This window comes from Taudactylus pleione, unplaced genomic scaffold (assembly GCF_031769625.1).
Source record: "Taudactylus pleione unplaced genomic scaffold, aTauple2 ptg000481l, whole genome shotgun sequence".
In the NCBI taxonomy this organism is placed as follows: Eukaryota; Metazoa; Chordata; class Amphibia; order Anura; family Myobatrachidae; genus Taudactylus; species Taudactylus pleione.
The window spans coordinates 3513360-3532319 of record NW_028284883.1 but is presented as its reverse complement, the minus strand read 5'-3'; the positions used below and the strand labels follow the sequence as shown (position 1 = coordinate 3532319).

The window sequence follows — 18960 nt, the reverse complement described above, 5'->3', positions numbered from 1 at the left end:
TTTCTGTGGACATTAATTATCCATATGACTGCTATACAACACCATATCAGACATTGTGGGAGAGAACGATAGTTCTCCTTTTTGTGTACAAAACATTGTTTGTTCTTTTGTTTGTCTGTAGTTGTTCATGTTTTTTAATAAATATAGAATAAAAGTTAATTTTTAATAGAACATCTAAGTCATAACTCTATACCTTGTGTGTGCCCCCAAAAAGAGTCATTTTTCCCTTTTTTTCTCTATTTGGTTTATATGTTGTAAATCCACTAACACAGAACAAGCAATTTTTCTTCTATAATTTACACTGGAGAGGTTGGATCAGAATTTTCTTATTTTTAGAGGAAAATTATTTTGTCAAGAGTAGTATATGGTCAAAAAGCCTCAAGTCTTACCTCCCACTGGAATTATTTGACTTTGGTAGTGGGGGAGAGTGAGAGTCTTCTGAGCATATTAATACCATGTTCTATTAATAAGTGGTAAAAGAGGTTGGCAATCCTCAGTTTATATGTTATTGTCCCCTCCTGGTACATGATGGGGATGGAGATTCCCATCTTGCTTGGCCTCTTCTTAATGGTCCTCCTTGTTGTCATCTTATGTTTTATTGACCACTTCTGGAGCCTCTCAGATTCCTTAAAAAAGGGGCTGAGATTTTGTATCTTCTCAGGTTGTTAAATGTGTTCATATCAGTATTATCATCACTCCAAGACCTGCTACTAAAGACGTGTTTATATTGTTGTACTTCCTGGTACAGTATATTCCCTTTTACTAACCTTATTAAATTTTAAAGTTTTTCACCATAGAATTATTTTTCTTACATCCCATAATCACCTTTTCATATTTCTCAAAAACTTTCTTTTTTGTACAAAACATCTTTGAAAATGGGGATCTGGTTCCCATTATTTTAAATGCTTTCATAGAGAATCTTTTTTTTTTCACATTCTTCTATGAGGTGGTTATGTTTATGCAGAATACTCATAATTTCCATAGCTAAGGGAAGTACAGTTCTTTTTTTAATAACTTTAAAGGGTCGTTAAATCCCATCCTACTTGTAATTGTGTTTCCAATGTATATTTTAGTTTTTGAGAGTAATACATTCAGTTGGCGTTAATTTCTCTATGTGTGACTTGGGAAAATTTCATCTAAATATTCGTTTGTCTTGTTTGTCTTGTACATTATTTTGGGGATGAGGACACCCCAACGTGTGAACACTAGCTGTACCCCATTTACACATAAAACACCTTGTTTTAATTTTTCTTTTCTATGGTCAATAATGAACATGTCAACATATTTAATGTCAACATTATGCCCTTGCTGACATTTCATGTCAACATAATAAATGTTGATATTGTGCATGTCTAACAAATATACCAAACTCCTCTGGCTGGTTATAAATTTGAAGAGATCCCCAATACCATTTTTTTTTGCATGTTGCTAGCTCACAAAAGAAAGCCCACACAGATCACAGGGATCTGTGCAGTGCTTTCTAATAGTAATTTATTTGGGTGGGCTTGGCTCTGCATTTTTTTATTTATTTTTTGGTTTCCAAAGCCGCCACTTAGCAAATATGGGGTTTCTATTCTTCTAATGAGATAAAAATTGATGGTTATTCGATGTTCTATTCTATTCTAAAGCATAGTTCCTAAACAGCTTTGTGCATAGTAAATCTGTGGCATGCAATACTGCCGCTAAATCTCTGCAAAACTGCCAGGACATTAAACCCACTGCTTAGTAAGTTTAGCCATTAGAATCTCAATACTTCCTGGATCACTTATTTTATATAAAAATCAGTGCACTTAACTACATTGCTGTAATTTGTGATGAACATGTATATGTGTGTGTGTGTTCTGCACAACATACAGTGGAAAAAATGCCTTAAATGGATAGATTTGGAACCTTATCTTTGCTGTGGTAAACACACCATATACAGTAATATATTCTGTAGCTTCTTATATCACCTCTCATAACCCAGTGTAAATAAAGATCAGCCAATCACACTGTGATGTCATTCTGTCTCATACAAACTTTACAGCCCTTGTACATTGTACTCACAAGAACACAAATAATAGGTTGGAGATATCATTTCATATCACTGTAGCTGTTACTGTGTATATATAAAGAGTCCTGTGTTCAGCATGTTAGTCCAATTGCTTCCTGTATTCAGGCTGTTATTCTAGAGTCACTGGAGATGGAGATAGGTCTAACAGGGACTCTAATCCTGACAGTGTGTGTAAGCCTCGTCCTGTACTTCTTCACATGGAGGAGTAAACTGAGAAGTAAATATTTGCCCCCTGGACCACCCACATTGCCAGTGTTAGGTACTGTCCTTCATGTGAGCACTACTGAAATGCCCCAGTCTTTGGTGAAGGTAAGTACTGGTCAGCTTACTCAGACAATAATAAGTTATAAAGTCAGTGCTATATTTTCTCTCACTAACTCACAGCTACATAAAGAGCTGGCCCTCCATAATGACATGTTATTATTGTAATGTATTAATACTGTTTATTGATGCCACACTGTACAAAATTACAATAAACATAGGTATATTATGTAAAAAATGATATATCTACTTTATGAATTGTGTATTTTGCAAACCACTACAACTATCAAGATCTTACACTTAATGAATTATAATTGCAAGGGAGTTAGTGAAATGAGTGAGTTAATCTTGCAAATACAACAGACTTGTATCCTTTGTGTATATACTTGTGAGATTTCCTGTTGCAGCATTGGATATTTAAATAAGTTTCAATGGGTGGAGACTTGGAGGTTATGCTATGAGAATTAATTCAGCCAGGTGTGAGCTGGCTACACACTATCTAATACTCACAAAAGATATAATGTAATAAACTATTTTTCCTCACAGGGAAACATCCAATATTGTACATACACACTATGCAATTGTTCCATGCAATTGTTACTATTTATCTGTTCTTATGATTGGAAGAAATAAAGATTTACATCCACAGCTGTTGGAAGATCTATCAGCAAGTCGATCTTCAGACCATACATACTGTAAATCTGGGTACACAGTATTAAATTGTTGGATAATTGGATAGTATGTATGCAGGAGCATTAATCGATAAATGGGTTTAAACACTCCTACAATGATGAAATCGGGAGGTCGAGATCTCATATGCTGCACACAATATCTTGTTCTCGACCTACAAATCCCATTAAGGAGATCAAAAAATTGCTCAGTGTGTACTGGTACACACAGATCCGATAATCGCAGATCGGCACAATTTATTGCATAGTGTATAACCAGCTTAAGATGTGCACAATACCATGACCAAATCTATCTAATCTTTTAAGCATGTGCAAAGAACCAATCATAAGATGAGACCGATTTATCTGTGATAAATACAGATTGTATGAAAGTACACATTATTCAATTCTCTGGCTGATAATACAGTTCTTAGCTGTGTACCCAGCTTTAAAAGGAATATTATGTATAAATACCATCAACCCTGTATTTGTCATGCTGGGCATACACGGCCAGATAAAATGCCTGGCAGACCAACAGACATTTTATCTGGCAGCCTGTCAGTCCACAGATGTCTGCAGCATACACTGTGAGATATCTCACAGTGTATTAGCCCCGACCTCTGCGCTCCGCCCCGAGGGAAGGAGTCATTTCCCTGTTCCTTCCATGGAAGGAACACAGGAAATGTCTGTTTGTCTGCCACTGCCCAATGCGGCCAACATTTTAACTCACAAATATCGCATCGGACCGGCATGCTTGTTGATCCGGCATGCCTGACCGAGCCATATTTAACCCTCGGTCGCCCGCACACACGCTACAATTATCGGGGCGATCCGCGGATATCGGATGGATCGTCTCGATAATTGTAGTGTGTATGCCCAGCTTAAAAAAGGCTTCTACACTGTTGCCACTGAAGAATGATATTTTATAACAAATTACTTATTAGCAGCAACAAATCTGATTGCACACATTCAAACTGTTCGAACACAGCCAAAGTTCTTTGCAATGATTTTTAAGCACTGATGAGTAAAAACACTAATGCTTACAACATACTGAAGTGTGACAATACATTACAGTGTTAAAATTAAAATAAAATGTGAGTCAATTATTCACCTGTCACAATGTTCGTAAAGAGCATATATCTTGATAAAACAGTGATAAATGACTATCAGAAGTTCAGGTGTGAATATTTATATAAACAATAATAAAGCTAGAATTGATAGAATATGAATTTTTAAGGGGGCTATTTATCAAGCTATTTTTTCATGTATTGTTTATGTACGGTAGAAATTGTAGTTTCTGCATAATTTTATGATTTGCTGCAATGTACTAATATCACAATGCAGAAGATTTCACATACCCCTTTCATATTATAATGCCGGGTTGCACCCAGAATTTTGTTCATGGGTCCATCCGGGGTTGCGACCCAGCTCAGATCCCTTTCAGACTGGTGTCCCGACCCGGCTTATTGCTGGGTAATGACATTAACCCCATCCCGTGCTGACCCAGGGTAATACCAATTGGTGCATTCTTATACTCGACCATCTATTGCAAAACTTGCACTAGCACTATGGCAGGTGCAGTTTCTTTGTCTGACCATGGCCTCATATGCTTGTGGCTGTGTGTTTGTGAATACAGCTATTTGCATTGACATGCCCACAACACTGCGGTTGACACACCGGGACCAGGATTCTGACAGGTGTCGGGATTCCAGTGCCGGCATTCTAAGCGCCAGCATCCCTAACTGTCGGATTTTTTACCGGATCTGTTTTGCACCTTTTTCTGACTGCTAATGCAATAATAAAATCAAAGTACAAATATACTGCGCATCACTAGTGGATTTGCATGCTATAGTAGTGCGACAAGGTTGCTAACATGAGTAAAAAGAATGTGGGCCAATATGACTGAGCTTTGTCATGTGTCCAGCCATGCAATATCATGTAAATTTACATTGCCACAATTGTGAGAAAAATGCAAATACTGTTTCTGGACTGCGCCTAATTAACAATCATTTTTCTGTCATTCCAGCTTAGTAAGCAGTATGGACCAGTGTTTACTATTTACATAGGTAATGCCCCGATGGTGGTCTTAGCTGATTATGAATGTGTGAGGGAAGCCTTAGTGGACCACAGTGATGTTTTCACTGCAAGAGGAAATACTTTTTTTATCCATGCAGTTTTCAAAGATTATGGTAAGTTTTACTGTGTACATATACTGTATGGATAGATGTGTGAAGCCTTCTAAAGAGTGAACAAGTGGAAAAGTTGGCCAATGCAACCGATCAACTTCTACCTATCATTTAATAGAAAAGAGGGTTCGGCAAAGTGTGGCACTCCAGCTGCTGTGAAACTACACATTCCAACATGCCTGCAACAGTTTACTATTAGGTCCTGCTAAGAGTGTGGAAGGCATGCTGGGATGTGTACTGTAGTTCCTCAGAAGTTGGAGTGTAGGGGTTTCCTACCACTGTAATCAGGGGCATTTTAAGAGAGGAGGGGGCCTGTGTGCAGCCTCCGTTCGGGCCCCCTCCTCTCTGTCAGCGCACTGAGGGTTTGATTCAGACACGGTCGCTAAGCTGCGCTCGCTCGCTAGGGGCAATAATCGCACATCTGCGCATGTGTATGATTCACAGAGCACGTGGGCAAGCCAGTCACTGCGGTCAGGAAGCGGGCACTCATTGTACACAGACTGAGCACTACTTTCAGTGACAGATAGTGCCGTTTGTGGGTGGTAACAGGGGAAGGTGCTTGTGAACGGGGGAGTTGTGGTGCGAATGCAGGCATGTCTGAGCTTCAAAACGGAGTTTAATGGGTGTGCATAATTAGCAAAGTAGCATCATTGACCACGTCACTTGGTTGTTTTTTTCCCTGAACTGATTACAGTGCTTGTGGTGGGGTAGGGTCTACCTCAAGGGCTGCGAGCTGCTGTGATGGCTCTCGATGTTACCGATGATTCATACACTCCCTGTAGTTGATGTGGGTTAAGAATGAAAAGTGGGCATCTTTAAACACCAGCGTACGGTCACTGCCATCACTCTCTAAGACATAGAGGGCATCCTTAAGCCAGGCAATGCGATCTCGGGATTTGCATACCCGGCCCCTTTTGGCAACAAGCGAGTGCAGCTTAGTGACCAGGTCTGAATCAGGCCCTGAGCGTGGTAGATTCTGGCTTCATGCCACAATCTACTGCATATGCACGGGTCTCCTGGAAAATGACGCCCATGCCTATTTTCTCAGGGACATCTTTTCTGCACATGAGCAGGTCACCAGGAAAATAGCCAACAATATTTTCACAGTGATTTTTTTCCGGCTCTTTAGCGCCAGTTCAGTGCTGCGGAACAGCAAATCAAATCTGCAAAGAGGAAAGTATTTATTAACTGTGGGTGCAGGGTGTGCGGTGTGGGAATCGGTATGAAATATCACCGGCCGCATGGCCAGCGGTTCGATCCCCGGCAGCGCCTGGCTGACTAAAGCAGAGTTCCCGGCAGCGGAAGCCAGACAGCGCTGGAAATCCCGATCATCGATAGGTAAGTACTGACTAACCTAACCCCCTAACCCTCCTTAGGGGTGCCTAACCCTAACGTCCCCCCCAAGTGCCTAACCCTAATCCCCCCTCTAAGTGCCTAACCCTAAACCCCCCTTCCCTGCTGCCTAAACCTAAGTCCCCCCCGGGGGTGCCTAACCCTAAGTCCCCCCCGGGGGTGCCTAACCCTAACCCTAACCCTCCCCCTAGCCTAGCCCTAACCCTCCCAGGGGAGTGCCTAACTCTAAGTGTCCCCGGGTGCCATAAACCTTACCCTCCCCCCCATGGCTGTCCGCTCACGGCACCCGGCATCCCTTTGATTGGGATGCCGGGCGCCTGTCTTCCGGCATCGGGGAAATGTCAGGCATCTACATCTAGACACCTGGCATTTCACCCTCGCTGGGATATGACAGTTGGGAAGCCGGCTGCCGGTATTAAGGCAGCCGGCTTCCCGATTGTATACTGCGGTGTGGGCCCCCCTGGTCTCAGGGACCTGTGTGCACCGCACAGCTTGCACCCATTATAAAGATGTCTATGCCTGTAATAGAATGTACTTGATAAATGCTAGCTAGAAGCTGTTTTGTTGCTTTGTGCAACCTCTCCACTTGTCCACTCACTTCTCCCCTCTTTGTTAGATGTGATACATTTTATCCATTGCTAGTTATAATAATAGAAGTAATTTATTTTTAGCAACAATGATGCTTGATGCTGGGAGGTGGTTTTCCAATGCTCCATCTTTCAAATTCTACCACCACAGTTTTCATCTACCAAAAATTAACTTACTATGTATTAGATACGAGTGGTTCGGTTACATTTGGATATGTAAAATGGCATCTTATTGGTTATCCGGCTCTCATGTGTTTTGGATAGCCAATAAGATAAATCTGAAGTTGTGCTAATTTGGCAAAAAGAACTGAGTAGAACCAAACTGTTCATCTCTAAAGTATATCTGTAATATTATTTATATATATATATATATATATATATATATATATATGTAATGTATAAAAAAATTATCATACAAACTTTCACTGACAAATCTTCAATTTTATATTTAATTACATTTATACTCTAACAATTGTACCTTTGCTTGTATCCCACTTATAACCTTATTTTTGCATAAAATTGAAAGGAATTGTACTGAGCAATGGGGAGCGCTGGAAACAATTACGTCGCTTCTCAATCACCACCCTAAGAAATTTTGGGATGGGGAAGAAAGACATTGGGGAGAGAATCCAGGAAGAGGCCCATTTTCTAGTGGAACGATTCAGGAGACATGGAGGTGAGTGAGATCATTCTTTCCATTGTACTCTTTTCTAATAAATGGGACCTACAGTACTGTACCAGTGGCATTTACAAAGCTCAGTTCTTTTATTTGTGACTACATACATAGATAGTAGAACTAGAATGTACGGTCACAGAAACATACTGTACTGTTCATTTGTCAAAGTCTTAAAAAATCTAGTTGTACAGATGACATTTACAATATATGACTAACGGGACCTACATGCCCAAGACCATAGTATAAGATAGTGTACAGGCACAAAGCAAAATCAATGCAATATAACAATAAAAGCAAAATAACATTGAAATAGATCATTATAGCGCAATGTTGGAAAATGCAATGTTAAACTGACTATTGTTGGCAAGTGTGCAGTCATCTTCTGACCACACAACAGGTCTCTTACTCTGAACTGCATGATCTCCTCTAATCTGACCCCACCACATGTGTGCCACAATTATACCATGATCTGGTTGATCAGGGCTCATCCCCAACATCAGGGTCAGTCCATGCGTGCCAGCTTTAAAGTGAAAACAATTTTGGTCTGTACTTCTAAAGACTTATGCTCAATCCACTGGATGGTTGCTTACGGTACATTCTAAATTTAAAGTTATCATTATGGTTTTGAGTTCCCAGTCATGGAGCTTGCTATTCACCTTGCAACAGACTCTTTCAGCTGGGGATACGGTCATTTGACCGATGGCCGGGATGCTGTCACCCGGAATCCCGATCAGCTGGAGATACTGATGCTGGAATACTGACAGCTGGCATCCCCAATGTAAGTACAGCAGGGCAGGGGAACGGTTAGTCGCGGGGGGGTTAGGTTTAGGCACCCCGGGGGGACTTAGGCTTAGGCTGCAGGAGGGGGGAGGTTAGGGTTAGGCTACAGACAGGGGAGTTAGGGTTAGGCACCACCATTGGGAGGTTAGGAAAGGGCACCCCAAGGGAGGGCTAGGGCTGGTGGGGGTGAGGGGAAGGGTTAGGGTACTTACCAGCTGTAGTCAGGACTGTGACCAGCATGCTTCCGGCATCGGGAATCTAATCAGCGGCTTTTCAGCCACTTTTCAGCATATAATACCCAATCCCTTCAGCTGATAGTATTTGATTAGTAATGTTGTTGCTATGTTACATCAAGTTTCTGCCATATATTCTCAGTACTTAATTGAAACTTCCAGACTCCCATATGGTTTTTATAAGGAAAAAAATGTTTATATTTAATTGCATTTATAAACAAGTTGTAACTGTATGATGTGCCCTTTATTCCCTGTGCTGATGTATTATTCTGTCATTCTCTTCCTAGACAAACTGTTTGATCCAACTGATTTTCTGCGGTTAGCGGTTTCCAATGTCATCTGCTCCATTGTGTTTGGAGAACGTTTTGACTATGAAGATGAAAAGTTCATGACTCTGCTCTCCTTACTAAAGGAGCTCTATTCTATACTGACCTCTGCATGGGGGATTGTAAGTTGCTGATATATCCTATTGATGTACAACAGGGGTTCTCATACTCGGTCTTCAGGACCCCACACAGGTCACATTTTCCAGGTCACCTGGCAGGTGCACAGGTGTAGTCATTACTCACTGGCACACTTTAAAAGATTCACAGGTGGAGCTAATTATTTCACTTGTGATTCTGTGAGGAGACCTGGGAAACATGCACTGTTTGAAGGCCTGAGGACCGAGTTTGGGAACCTGTGGTGTAGAACAAAAGCTACCAGCAGAATTTGAAAAGGAAGTTAGTCCAGACAGTTTATCCTTTAATCAGGTTTGTAGGTTTATTCAGGATAAAAGCAGTTGTCAGTGGTAAGCAGTTATGCTATTAAAGACAACGGTAGCGGTCATTAGCTATAACACTACTTGCCCGGAGGAACACATGTGCCTGGTTTATGACAATATATCTTTATTAGCATGTATTTGCACCTACCCTGTACTACTTCCTAACTGGCATGTATGCATGTCTCTGCAGGTATGCATAAGCTACATTTATGTATTCAGGCCTTTGCTGTAAGCAAAGCTATGTTTTCCCTTGTTCCACCTCCCCAGGTGCAGGCAGGCATAAATGGCAGAATATGCATGCACTGTGCATTTGCTAAGTGATTTCACACAAACTTGTAAGCATCCTAGTATAGGGGCATGCACCACAGTGTAGGATTAACAGTGCCACCAATATTCACAGCAGGTCATGGCTGTGCCCCCTACTACAAGGCCAGCAATATCTCATGGTGGTCATGCCACTCTGCACCAGGCACATAATATTTAATTTTAGAACACCTGACATTGTAAAGGGATTAATAGCAGCCTTTAAGTTTAGACTATTTCTCCCATCCCTTACGGTATATAGGTGTTTAATTACTAAGCATCGGGCTCTAGAAGATGGCACTTCCGATCGTGATTATCCCCAAAATTTAAAAGGGCAATGTTTTTACAAGCTATGTTTCAGTAATACAATCATTGGCCTTTTAAATTTCAGGCACAAACCCAATCAGAAGCATCAGATTTTAGAAGCTGACTCCTATTAATTAAACCCCATAGACTCATTTTCATCTATTCATTCATTCATCTAGACAGCGTTGATAAATCTTTTCCTCCAGGCAAAAACTAATGTCTCTGTATTTACAGCTACTCCATTCATTTCCAAGAACATCGTATTACATCCCAGGACCTCATCAGAAGGTCTTTCAAAACATTGACAAACTGAAACATTTTTTTCTGGAGTCTGTAGAAAACCACAAGAAGACAATTGATGTGAACTGCCAACGGGACTTCATTGACAGCTTCCTGATAAAGATGGAAGAGGTAATGTCTGATAATCAATATTATCCCAGCACTTCATTATCCCAGATCTTTACATGGATGTAAGTCACTAATGATCTTTTGCAACAACTTAACATATGAACTTCCCATGACTGCAGGAGAAGGACAACCCAAAAACTGAATTCCATTTTGAGAACTTGTTTGGAACACTAATGGATCTGTTCTCTGCTGGAATTGAAACCACCAGCACAACCCTCAAAAGTGCTCTCCTCATCCTGGTGAAATACCCAGATGTGGCAGGTAAGCAAGTCTATGAAAATATTATTTTGTATATATAAGGTTTCACTGAATGCTCCTGCAAAGAACTATAGTGTATTAGAATATATGTAGATTAACATGTGGGTTTAGTTTAGTTTCAAAGTCCTGCACACCCACTTGTTCCACAGGCAGTCAGAGTGGACATTCATCATGTGACCTGAGTGTGTGTTTAAATCAACATTCTATGTGCCAATTCTAGATTAGTTTCTGACCTTGTTTGATGGGTTCCTGACTTTATCCATGCTTTGAACCTGACCATTTCTCTGGGTTTTGAACTTGCATCTAGACTTTTGTGTACTATGGAGCTCAATCGGACCCACTCGCTAAGATGCAAACACTGACTGCTACCGATGGTATGCAGTGTGTATGCATTGTGCGCATGCATCGCAGTGCACGTGCGCATAACTTAGCGAAAGTTCACAATGCATTAGCTCGCTGCGCATAGACAGCCCAGCAGAGTGAGTGACAAGGGAAGCCATTTATAGGTGGTAACAGGGACTGGCCATTAAAAATGGGGGAGTGGAGGTGGAAACACCGGCGTGCCTGAACATCTCAACGGCGTTTTAGAGGTGTTCATAATTAACAGACAGCATCATAGTACATGTCACCTGGCTTGTTTTTACACTGAAGTGCTCGCAGTGCTTGCGGCAGGGTATGGTCAGCCTCAAGCGCTGCGATCGCATCCGGTGTTACCCGATGTACCGATGGTTGCATACAGTTCCTGGACTAACGTGCACAAGTGGGCATCTTAAGACTGGCTGGTGGGTGTCTGCATACACTATGTGATCGCTCTCTAAGAAATACTGGGCGTGCTAATACATTGCTGTGCAATAGCACTGCCTACGCAATTTGCATACACATCGTGTGAGCGATTGCATCTAGCGAGCGGCTCTGAATCAGCTCCTATGACTGTTTGACTAGAAGTTGTTTGTTCCCTTTTTTTGTTTGTTTTTTTCTGCTGCATTAGTGATGACCCCTCAACATGTGAAATGATATATGAAAAACAGTAATTAATGAACTGCAAAATGGTTGTTTACAGTATGAGTGTGAGCACATTTTGATGTCCACATTCACTTCACAGTCTTTGGAAAGACTCCCATAAAATTATTTTGTAACTAGCCTTGTTGGTTGGAGCACATTTAATAAATACTGCCTTTAAACCTCTAATAGTCAATTAGATATTTGCTTCAATTATTTTATGCAGATGGATATATACAGTATTAATAATCTATTGTTTCCTAGAAGTTTAGTGCAAATGTGGGTCTTTAAGCAATGTTGGTAAGTAATTCTCAATGCGTTGACTGTTCTCCAGTGAAGCAAATTGCAATAAAACATCCATTTTAAATAGACTTAATGTTAATTTCCTTTCAGGGAAGATCCAGGAAGAGATTGATAATGTGATTGGACAGAGTCGATGTCCCTCATTGGAGGATCGAAATAAGATGCCGTATACAGATGCTGTGATTCATGAGATCCAGAGGTTTTCTGACATAGTGCCCATGGGCATTCCACATGCAGCTAGCGAAGACACAGAATTCAGAGGATACAATATCCCCAAGGTCAGAAGCTTGAAGACTTTATACGATGAGAATCTATTCTACTGTATTTGTTTGTCAAATTCTGCATGTTTTCCAATGGCATGTACAATTAAGTAAAATCTGTGAAGGGAGCCTGCTTGGCCACATCCTACTTGCAACAATGTTTCCTAGTTTAGTACTGAAGCTACCACTCAAACAGTGGGTAACAGGCATCTAGATTGTCCTCTAAACAAAACGCTCCAAATATTATAACACCATTGGTAAATAGTTCACTTGATGGCAAATGTCTGTGTTCTATTTATGTTTTAGAATACAATCGTTTCTCCACTGCTGACTTCTGTCCTAAAGGATCCAAAATTTTTTGAGCACCCAGAAAGTTTTGATCCCGGACACTTTCTGGATGAAAATGGATGTCTCAAATATATCGAGGGCTTTCTCCCTTTCTCTATCGGTAATATCAAAACAATAATTAATATATGTAATTATGTTATTATTACAGTATGGTGATCATTATTTATATTGTTAAATGTAGAAATTAGCTTTTATTTGTTTAAAACATTAGAAAATGTTCCATTAATTTTAACAATGGAAAATGGAACTGTATACAATGTCAGGGTATTATGTAAAAAAAGAGGCTGCACACCATTGTGTTGCCAGACTCTTGCCATGTTGCCATTGTGCTAATCATACAGTATGTGTTAGGGAGAGATTAAATTAAAACGAACAAGGTAAAGCAAGATCATGCAACTGACTGGCCGCTCTCACCCACCATAACATGGTAAACGTGCAAATCAAACAACAGGGGATAAAAGATCAGTTAAATGTCTAATTTCTAGCAGTATTGCTCATATAAAGCTATATCACCTACACTGTTCAACCTGAACTACCATTGGTCAGGGCAATATACCCAATGTCATCAGACCCAACCCATCTACAGCCTCATGGTTTACCCCACTTCATGCTTATGGAGCCTCCTGTCAGCAATCTAATTGGAAGCTTTCTATGTGTTAAGAGAGAGACAAAATTTCACCTGACAAAATACTGATGTGTAATATATATACAGTATATATAAAGTTATGTATGTTATCTCTGTCTTCCCATCCCTGAACAAATCCCTCCTGTTTGGGATGTACCAATTTAATGGTTAATGGTTGTAAATGGTGGGGTAGTAATTTGGTATTGGTTTAAGGTTGATATTCAGCAGGGAATTCTGCTCACGTTGGGCTTACAATAATAAGAGTTGACAGAGAATGTGGTTTGAATGGGGGATAATGTTCTGACAAAGGAGATTGTCAAGATCTGGCCTTTTTTTCATTAAGAAACTCAGATATAATTAACTATACAATAGTTCTTGTTCAGCACAGAGTACATATAACTTATTTGCTTGTTCACAAAAGAGTTTATGAATACCTCATTTCTGAGGATATGCTCTGTCATGAGACATTGTGGGTAAGAAAGATTAAAAAATTTGTACTGAAAATTATATTTTGCTACATTGTGGGCTAAATGTTATACTGAACACCGCCATGAACATTTCTGGCAAAATAAGTAATATGGGCACTGTTTTGGTGCATTAGCAAAATTGAACTGTACTTACTGTATAACATAATTCTATTTGTTTCTTAAATCTAATTAAGTCAAGTTATTGTCTGCCTCCATTTTTTCCATTAATACAATCCACCTTTAATTTATATTTTATATTAGATATGTTAGTTTCAGTCTACAGAATTTAATGCAGAGGTTCCCAAATGCAGTCCTCAAGGTTCCCCAACAGTTCAGGTTTTACAGATATCCATAGTGGAGAACAGGTGACTTAATTTGTATCTCAGTCAATTTGATTTAACCACCTGTGCTCAACCATGAATATCTGTAAAATCTGCACTGTTGGGGAGCCTTGAGGACCACGTTTGGGAACCTGTGATTTAATGTTCTATTTCAACAAATGGTGTCTCCTGACATCAGACCGCATAAAGGGACTTCTTACCTCCCTTTGCTGTTAAATTCTCATGGGACTTATTTAAGTCCCCCCCCCCAATTTATGGCTCATGTCGGGGACTAGATAGGAAGCATAGATTTAGAAAAAATCTGGGAGTCACATAATTCCACGACCTTACTGCATTCAAGTGATGCAAGTCTGTCCCTTCCTTCATTGTTCTGGCTCTGCATACACAGTACTAAAAAAGCACATTTTGCACTTCCCAGTAGTAGTTGGTTGCTTAATCTGTAGTTGGTTTTATTTTTATAACCCTTATACCTAACTAGAGTGGACAATAACCAATTTATTATCCACAGGGAAGAGGAGCTGCATGGGAGAAGGTCTGGCACGCATGGAGCTGTTCCTTATTCTGACCACCGTATTGCAAAAATTGAAACTGAAATCAAATAAAGTTCCAGAGGATCTTGAAATAACACCAGAGCCAGGAAAAAATGGTGTTGTTACAAGGACATATCAAATGTATGTGGAACCACGTTGACAATAAAAGAAGGACAATAAAATATTTAATAATTAAATTCCTAATAACTACATTTATATAAAGTTAGGATGAGAGCTAAAATATGAGTGGCACCTGTAAAAATAAGATTAACAATTTTGAGAATAAACAATGTTTATAGTAGAGATGTGCGATGAACCCTGTATTTTGAGTTTGGATATGGGTTCATCTTCCTATTTTGGTTTTGCAAAACTACCTTCAAGTGTTTTGGTTTTGGATCTGGATTTTTTAAAAAAATTATAAAAAGTTTTAAAAAACATCTAAAATCATGTAATTTTTGCAATCCGAAACCCAAATTTGGAACCGATGCGAGAACAGAGCCTCAACTTGGGTTTATCTGGATCTCCTCAGGAGATTAGAACTGCATCTCGGATCTGTCTGGATTCACAAAATTTGTGTGGTTACGTATTTCTGGAGAACTGAACCGCACATCTCTAGTTTATAGGCTCTTTTTAGAATGAAATTAGTGATACCTGGTTGGGGTAGATGTATGAAGCAGTGAAAAGCATGGAGAAGTCGGCCAGTGGAGAAATTGCCCATGGCACCCAATCAGCTCCTACCTATCATGTTATACAATGTACTTAATAAATGAAACGTCAAAGCATTCTTCACCACTCTTTTCACTGCTTCATACATCTACCCCAATGTCCATTAGTTCCAGTAGGGTGGTTCCAGTAAACAAGGCTTAGTCTGTCCCTGAGGCTATCCAGCGGGTGATGCTTGATATTCAGCCTCTGTTCTTATCTTCCCCAGCCAGAGCCAGAGTGGGTGAGTCTCAAGTGTATACTGTACCACTCACAGGACCAGGAATCAAACCAGTTATAGTAGTTCTTAAGAAGTTATCTGATCACCATAATTTCAGAAAAAGTTTCCACCACCATGAGTCACGTGACTGACCGCATCTCCTTTTCTCACCAAAACAAGAAATAATGAACCAGCGCTGCAAAAACCCTTTTTTATTCCTAGGGTAATCCTGAATAGATGGTGCAGTCCTCTCACCCTTTGTCACAGACTGAAACGACCACACTTACATAGTAATCCTGTCACATGTGCATCTAAAGGTCTCTTTATAAGACAGGGAAATCTCATGATAAAGTGAATGTAAAAAATAAACTTACATCTGAGTTCTCTCACGCATTCCCATAAAGGTATCTTTCAGATAGAGGCATGGTAAGTCCGGCTGGCAGCTGGCGGCTTCAACGCGGTTCGAGGGTCCACCCCTCTTTGTTAAGAAGTGCTGTCATCTCTGTAGTAGTCGATATATAAAGAAGGTATCCTCCAGTCACATGCTCATTTCTAGCCATCCAGGGAATGTTCTAGAGAGCTTAATGGACTTACAATTAACCCCATGTGATGTGGGGTATTGAACAACAAATCTAATAATAACAGACTTTAAAAACTGGGTTTTCTCCCACAATTTAATATATAAGCAGTGTATTAAAATCATCCATAAAAAAGTGTAACTGGTTGTTACAATGAACATGAATATACAGAAAAACACTCCAAAGTAATGAATATATAAAACATATACAACAAATGTATATATGGTATAAAATATATAAACTCACAAATGTCCACAGAATCTAATATAATTGAGGAAAAAGCTCAAAAGGAGCGGAGGAACTGAACGGAGAGAGAAAACAAAAAGCAATAGATTAGTACAAAATAATGATAGAACCAATTATAAAAACAATCATAGAAACCATTTGGTTTCAAAATCCATATTGATATCTAATGGTGCTAACGTATGTAAGTCATAAACAGTCCACATTTCCAACTTGGCTAATTGTGACTCTTGATTTTTTGTACGCCAGCTACCTTTGCTAATTTTTATGCCACAAAAACTTTTTAATTTGTTTATTTTACACTCATGTTTATCCTTAAAATGCAGTGACACGCTGTGTAGGTTATAACCTTTTTTTATATTGCGGACATGTTCTGACAGACGTTCCTTCAGCATTCTGCCGGTTCTGCCAACATATTGTACTCCACAACGACACTCTAAAAGATACACCACATTTTTAGTCCCACAAGTGATGAAATCTCTAATAGGATATTTTCTTTAGTATGATTTGATGCATATTCAGTAATTTGTTGCAGTGTATGATAAGTTGTACACATCATGCAAGAGCCACATCTATAAAAACCTTTAGAGATTATTACCATATTCATTTTTTCTATAGGTAGGGCACTAGTAACCAAAAGATTTTTTAGATTATCTGCTCTTCTATAGATAAATTATGGTTTCTCTTTGATGAACTCCTTAAGTCCGGGATCTCTTTCTAAAATTTTCCAATGTTTCTTCACTATATATTCCAATTGTTTATACTGGGAAGAATATTTGGTGATGAAACATCACCCATATTTTTAGGATCATCATCTTCCATGGTCTCATTGCTTTTTAATATTGTCTCTCTGTATTTCTTTAATTTTATTCTTGGTTTCCCTAACATTAGTAATGTCATATCCTTTGTTAGCAAATTGCTGTTCCATCCATTTTGCCTGTTCTTCATAAGTATCTAAGGTACTGCAATTTCTCCTAAGCCGTAGGAACTGGCTTTTGGGGATGCTGTGTATCCAGTTACTATGATGATTACTGTTTTGGTCTATATAGGAGTTGCAGTCCGTAGGTTTGGAAAAGTTCTTAGTGTAAATTTTTGATTCATTGGTGTAAATGGTCAAGTCAAGGAAAGTGACTTCTATTTTACTCCTATTAAAGGAAAGTTCAATATTTTGTTCATTTTGGTTTAAAACTTTTATCATCTCCACTCCATATAAACAGCACGTCATCTATATATCTAATCCGTAGCACTAGGCTGGCACTCCACTGGTGATTTCCAATAACATCTACCCATCCTGCCCACTTCACTAGGAAGTGGGCGGGATACGGGTGAAATGCCTACTCTTCCTGGGTTGTGGGGCGTTACCCAAAAAATCGGGTGCCTCCCACAATTTTCAAGAGAGTAGGCGTGTATGCAGTCTTTTAAAAAATAAATTGTTTAAAAGACAATACGATGATGGGGGTTACATTTACTTCCTATACACTGAACATTTTTAAATGCACAAGGATTGCCAACTGTCATGAAAAACAATTGCTGCTTCTCAGTTTTCTGTCTGCAGCTTGTATAGACCAGAGTTTGTGACCCCCTAATATTCTGTTTGACACATGCAGTGCCAACGCTAGGGTTCCCTGCGCCCAGCGCCGTCCGTACTGCACTGCTGCACCCCTTCCCTCTACCTGAGGGTTTACCAATAATGCCAGTGGGAGGGTGGGGTTTTCCTGTGATAGTGAGTTCAGGAAAGGCTGAGCTCCGGGTGACGGCCCTGCTAGCCCGTGCCTAGAACCGCCACTGGTTACATACTATTATTATTGATTACACCTGACTTTCTGCTTTATATGTTCAGTTACCATTTGAAAACTGGTATTCACTCTGTGAGATTCAGGGCTCAAGTCTTCAGCATGTCCTTTGTATGCACTAGCTTAGTGCTTAGTATTGCAAACATATAATATTGCAGAAAACCTGGGGGCAACTGTATATCAATGAACATATAAAGGTCTATGAAAAATGGAGACCTCTATAGGTGGAGACTGAGCCTTCAGTTCTATAGGTTTATTAAATAAGAGATGGCATACATTAAACAATGTTGCTAAAAATCAAGCATCTTCTGCTCCTTATGGCGACACACGTACAGGAGAAAGCACTGTAATTGACATTGTTAAACCTGCGCTAAAACCTGCGCTACTTCCTATAATCAACTATTGTAGGGCTTCTCATTAGAGTGCTGGGTGATGAGAACTTTGATTTTGCTGCCTCCAGATTGCTGCCATCTGAGACTGAACAGCCATGCACAAGCTATTGCCAGGCTAACCTAAGATCAGTTGGTACCATATATAGTATATGCTCTTCCTCCCAGATGACAACACAAACAGCAACAGCAGATGATAACAAAATAATAAGGAAATATAGTTCAGCAAATAATACATCCTTCTGTTTAGAGATGTGCACTAACCCCCGTGTTTTGGTTTTGGATCTGGATTTCCCCTTGTTTTGGATCGGGATTGGTTTTTCCAAA

General features: G+C 39.7%; 1 protein-coding gene across 1 annotated transcript; it reads left to right on the top strand.

Annotated features, from left to right (window-relative positions):
- The first annotated feature begins 2182 nt into the window (after positions 1–2182).
- Positions 2183–14905, top strand: LOC148502867 (cytochrome P450 2C8-like). Its single transcript, XM_088449289.1, has 9 exons — positions 2183–2362; positions 5009–5171; positions 7635–7784; positions 9085–9245; positions 10404–10580; positions 10697–10838; positions 12228–12415; positions 12704–12845; positions 14687–14905. Exons 1-9 carry the CDS (start codon positions 2183–2185, stop codon positions 14866–14868), a joined length of 1485 nt encoding a protein of 494 aa, XP_088305415.1. The 3' UTR covers positions 14869–14905.
- Positions 14906–18960: the final 4055 nt, after the last annotated feature.

What these genes read in the sequence shown, in the direction of transcription:
- LOC148502867 (XM_088449289.1), top strand. Translation starts at nt 2,183, where the DNA reads ATGGAGATAGGTCTAACAGGGACTCTAATCCTGACAGTGTGTGTAAGC. An exon ending in TCCTGATAAAGATGGAAGAG is followed by an intron (nt 10,581 to 10,696) that starts GTAATGTCTGAT and finishes CCATGACTGCAG; the next exon opens with GAGAAGGACAACCCAAAAAC. An exon ending in CTTTCTCCCTTTCTCTATCG is followed by an intron (nt 12,846 to 14,686) that starts GTAATATCAAAA and finishes TATTATCCACAG; the next exon opens with GGAAGAGGAGCTGCATGGGA.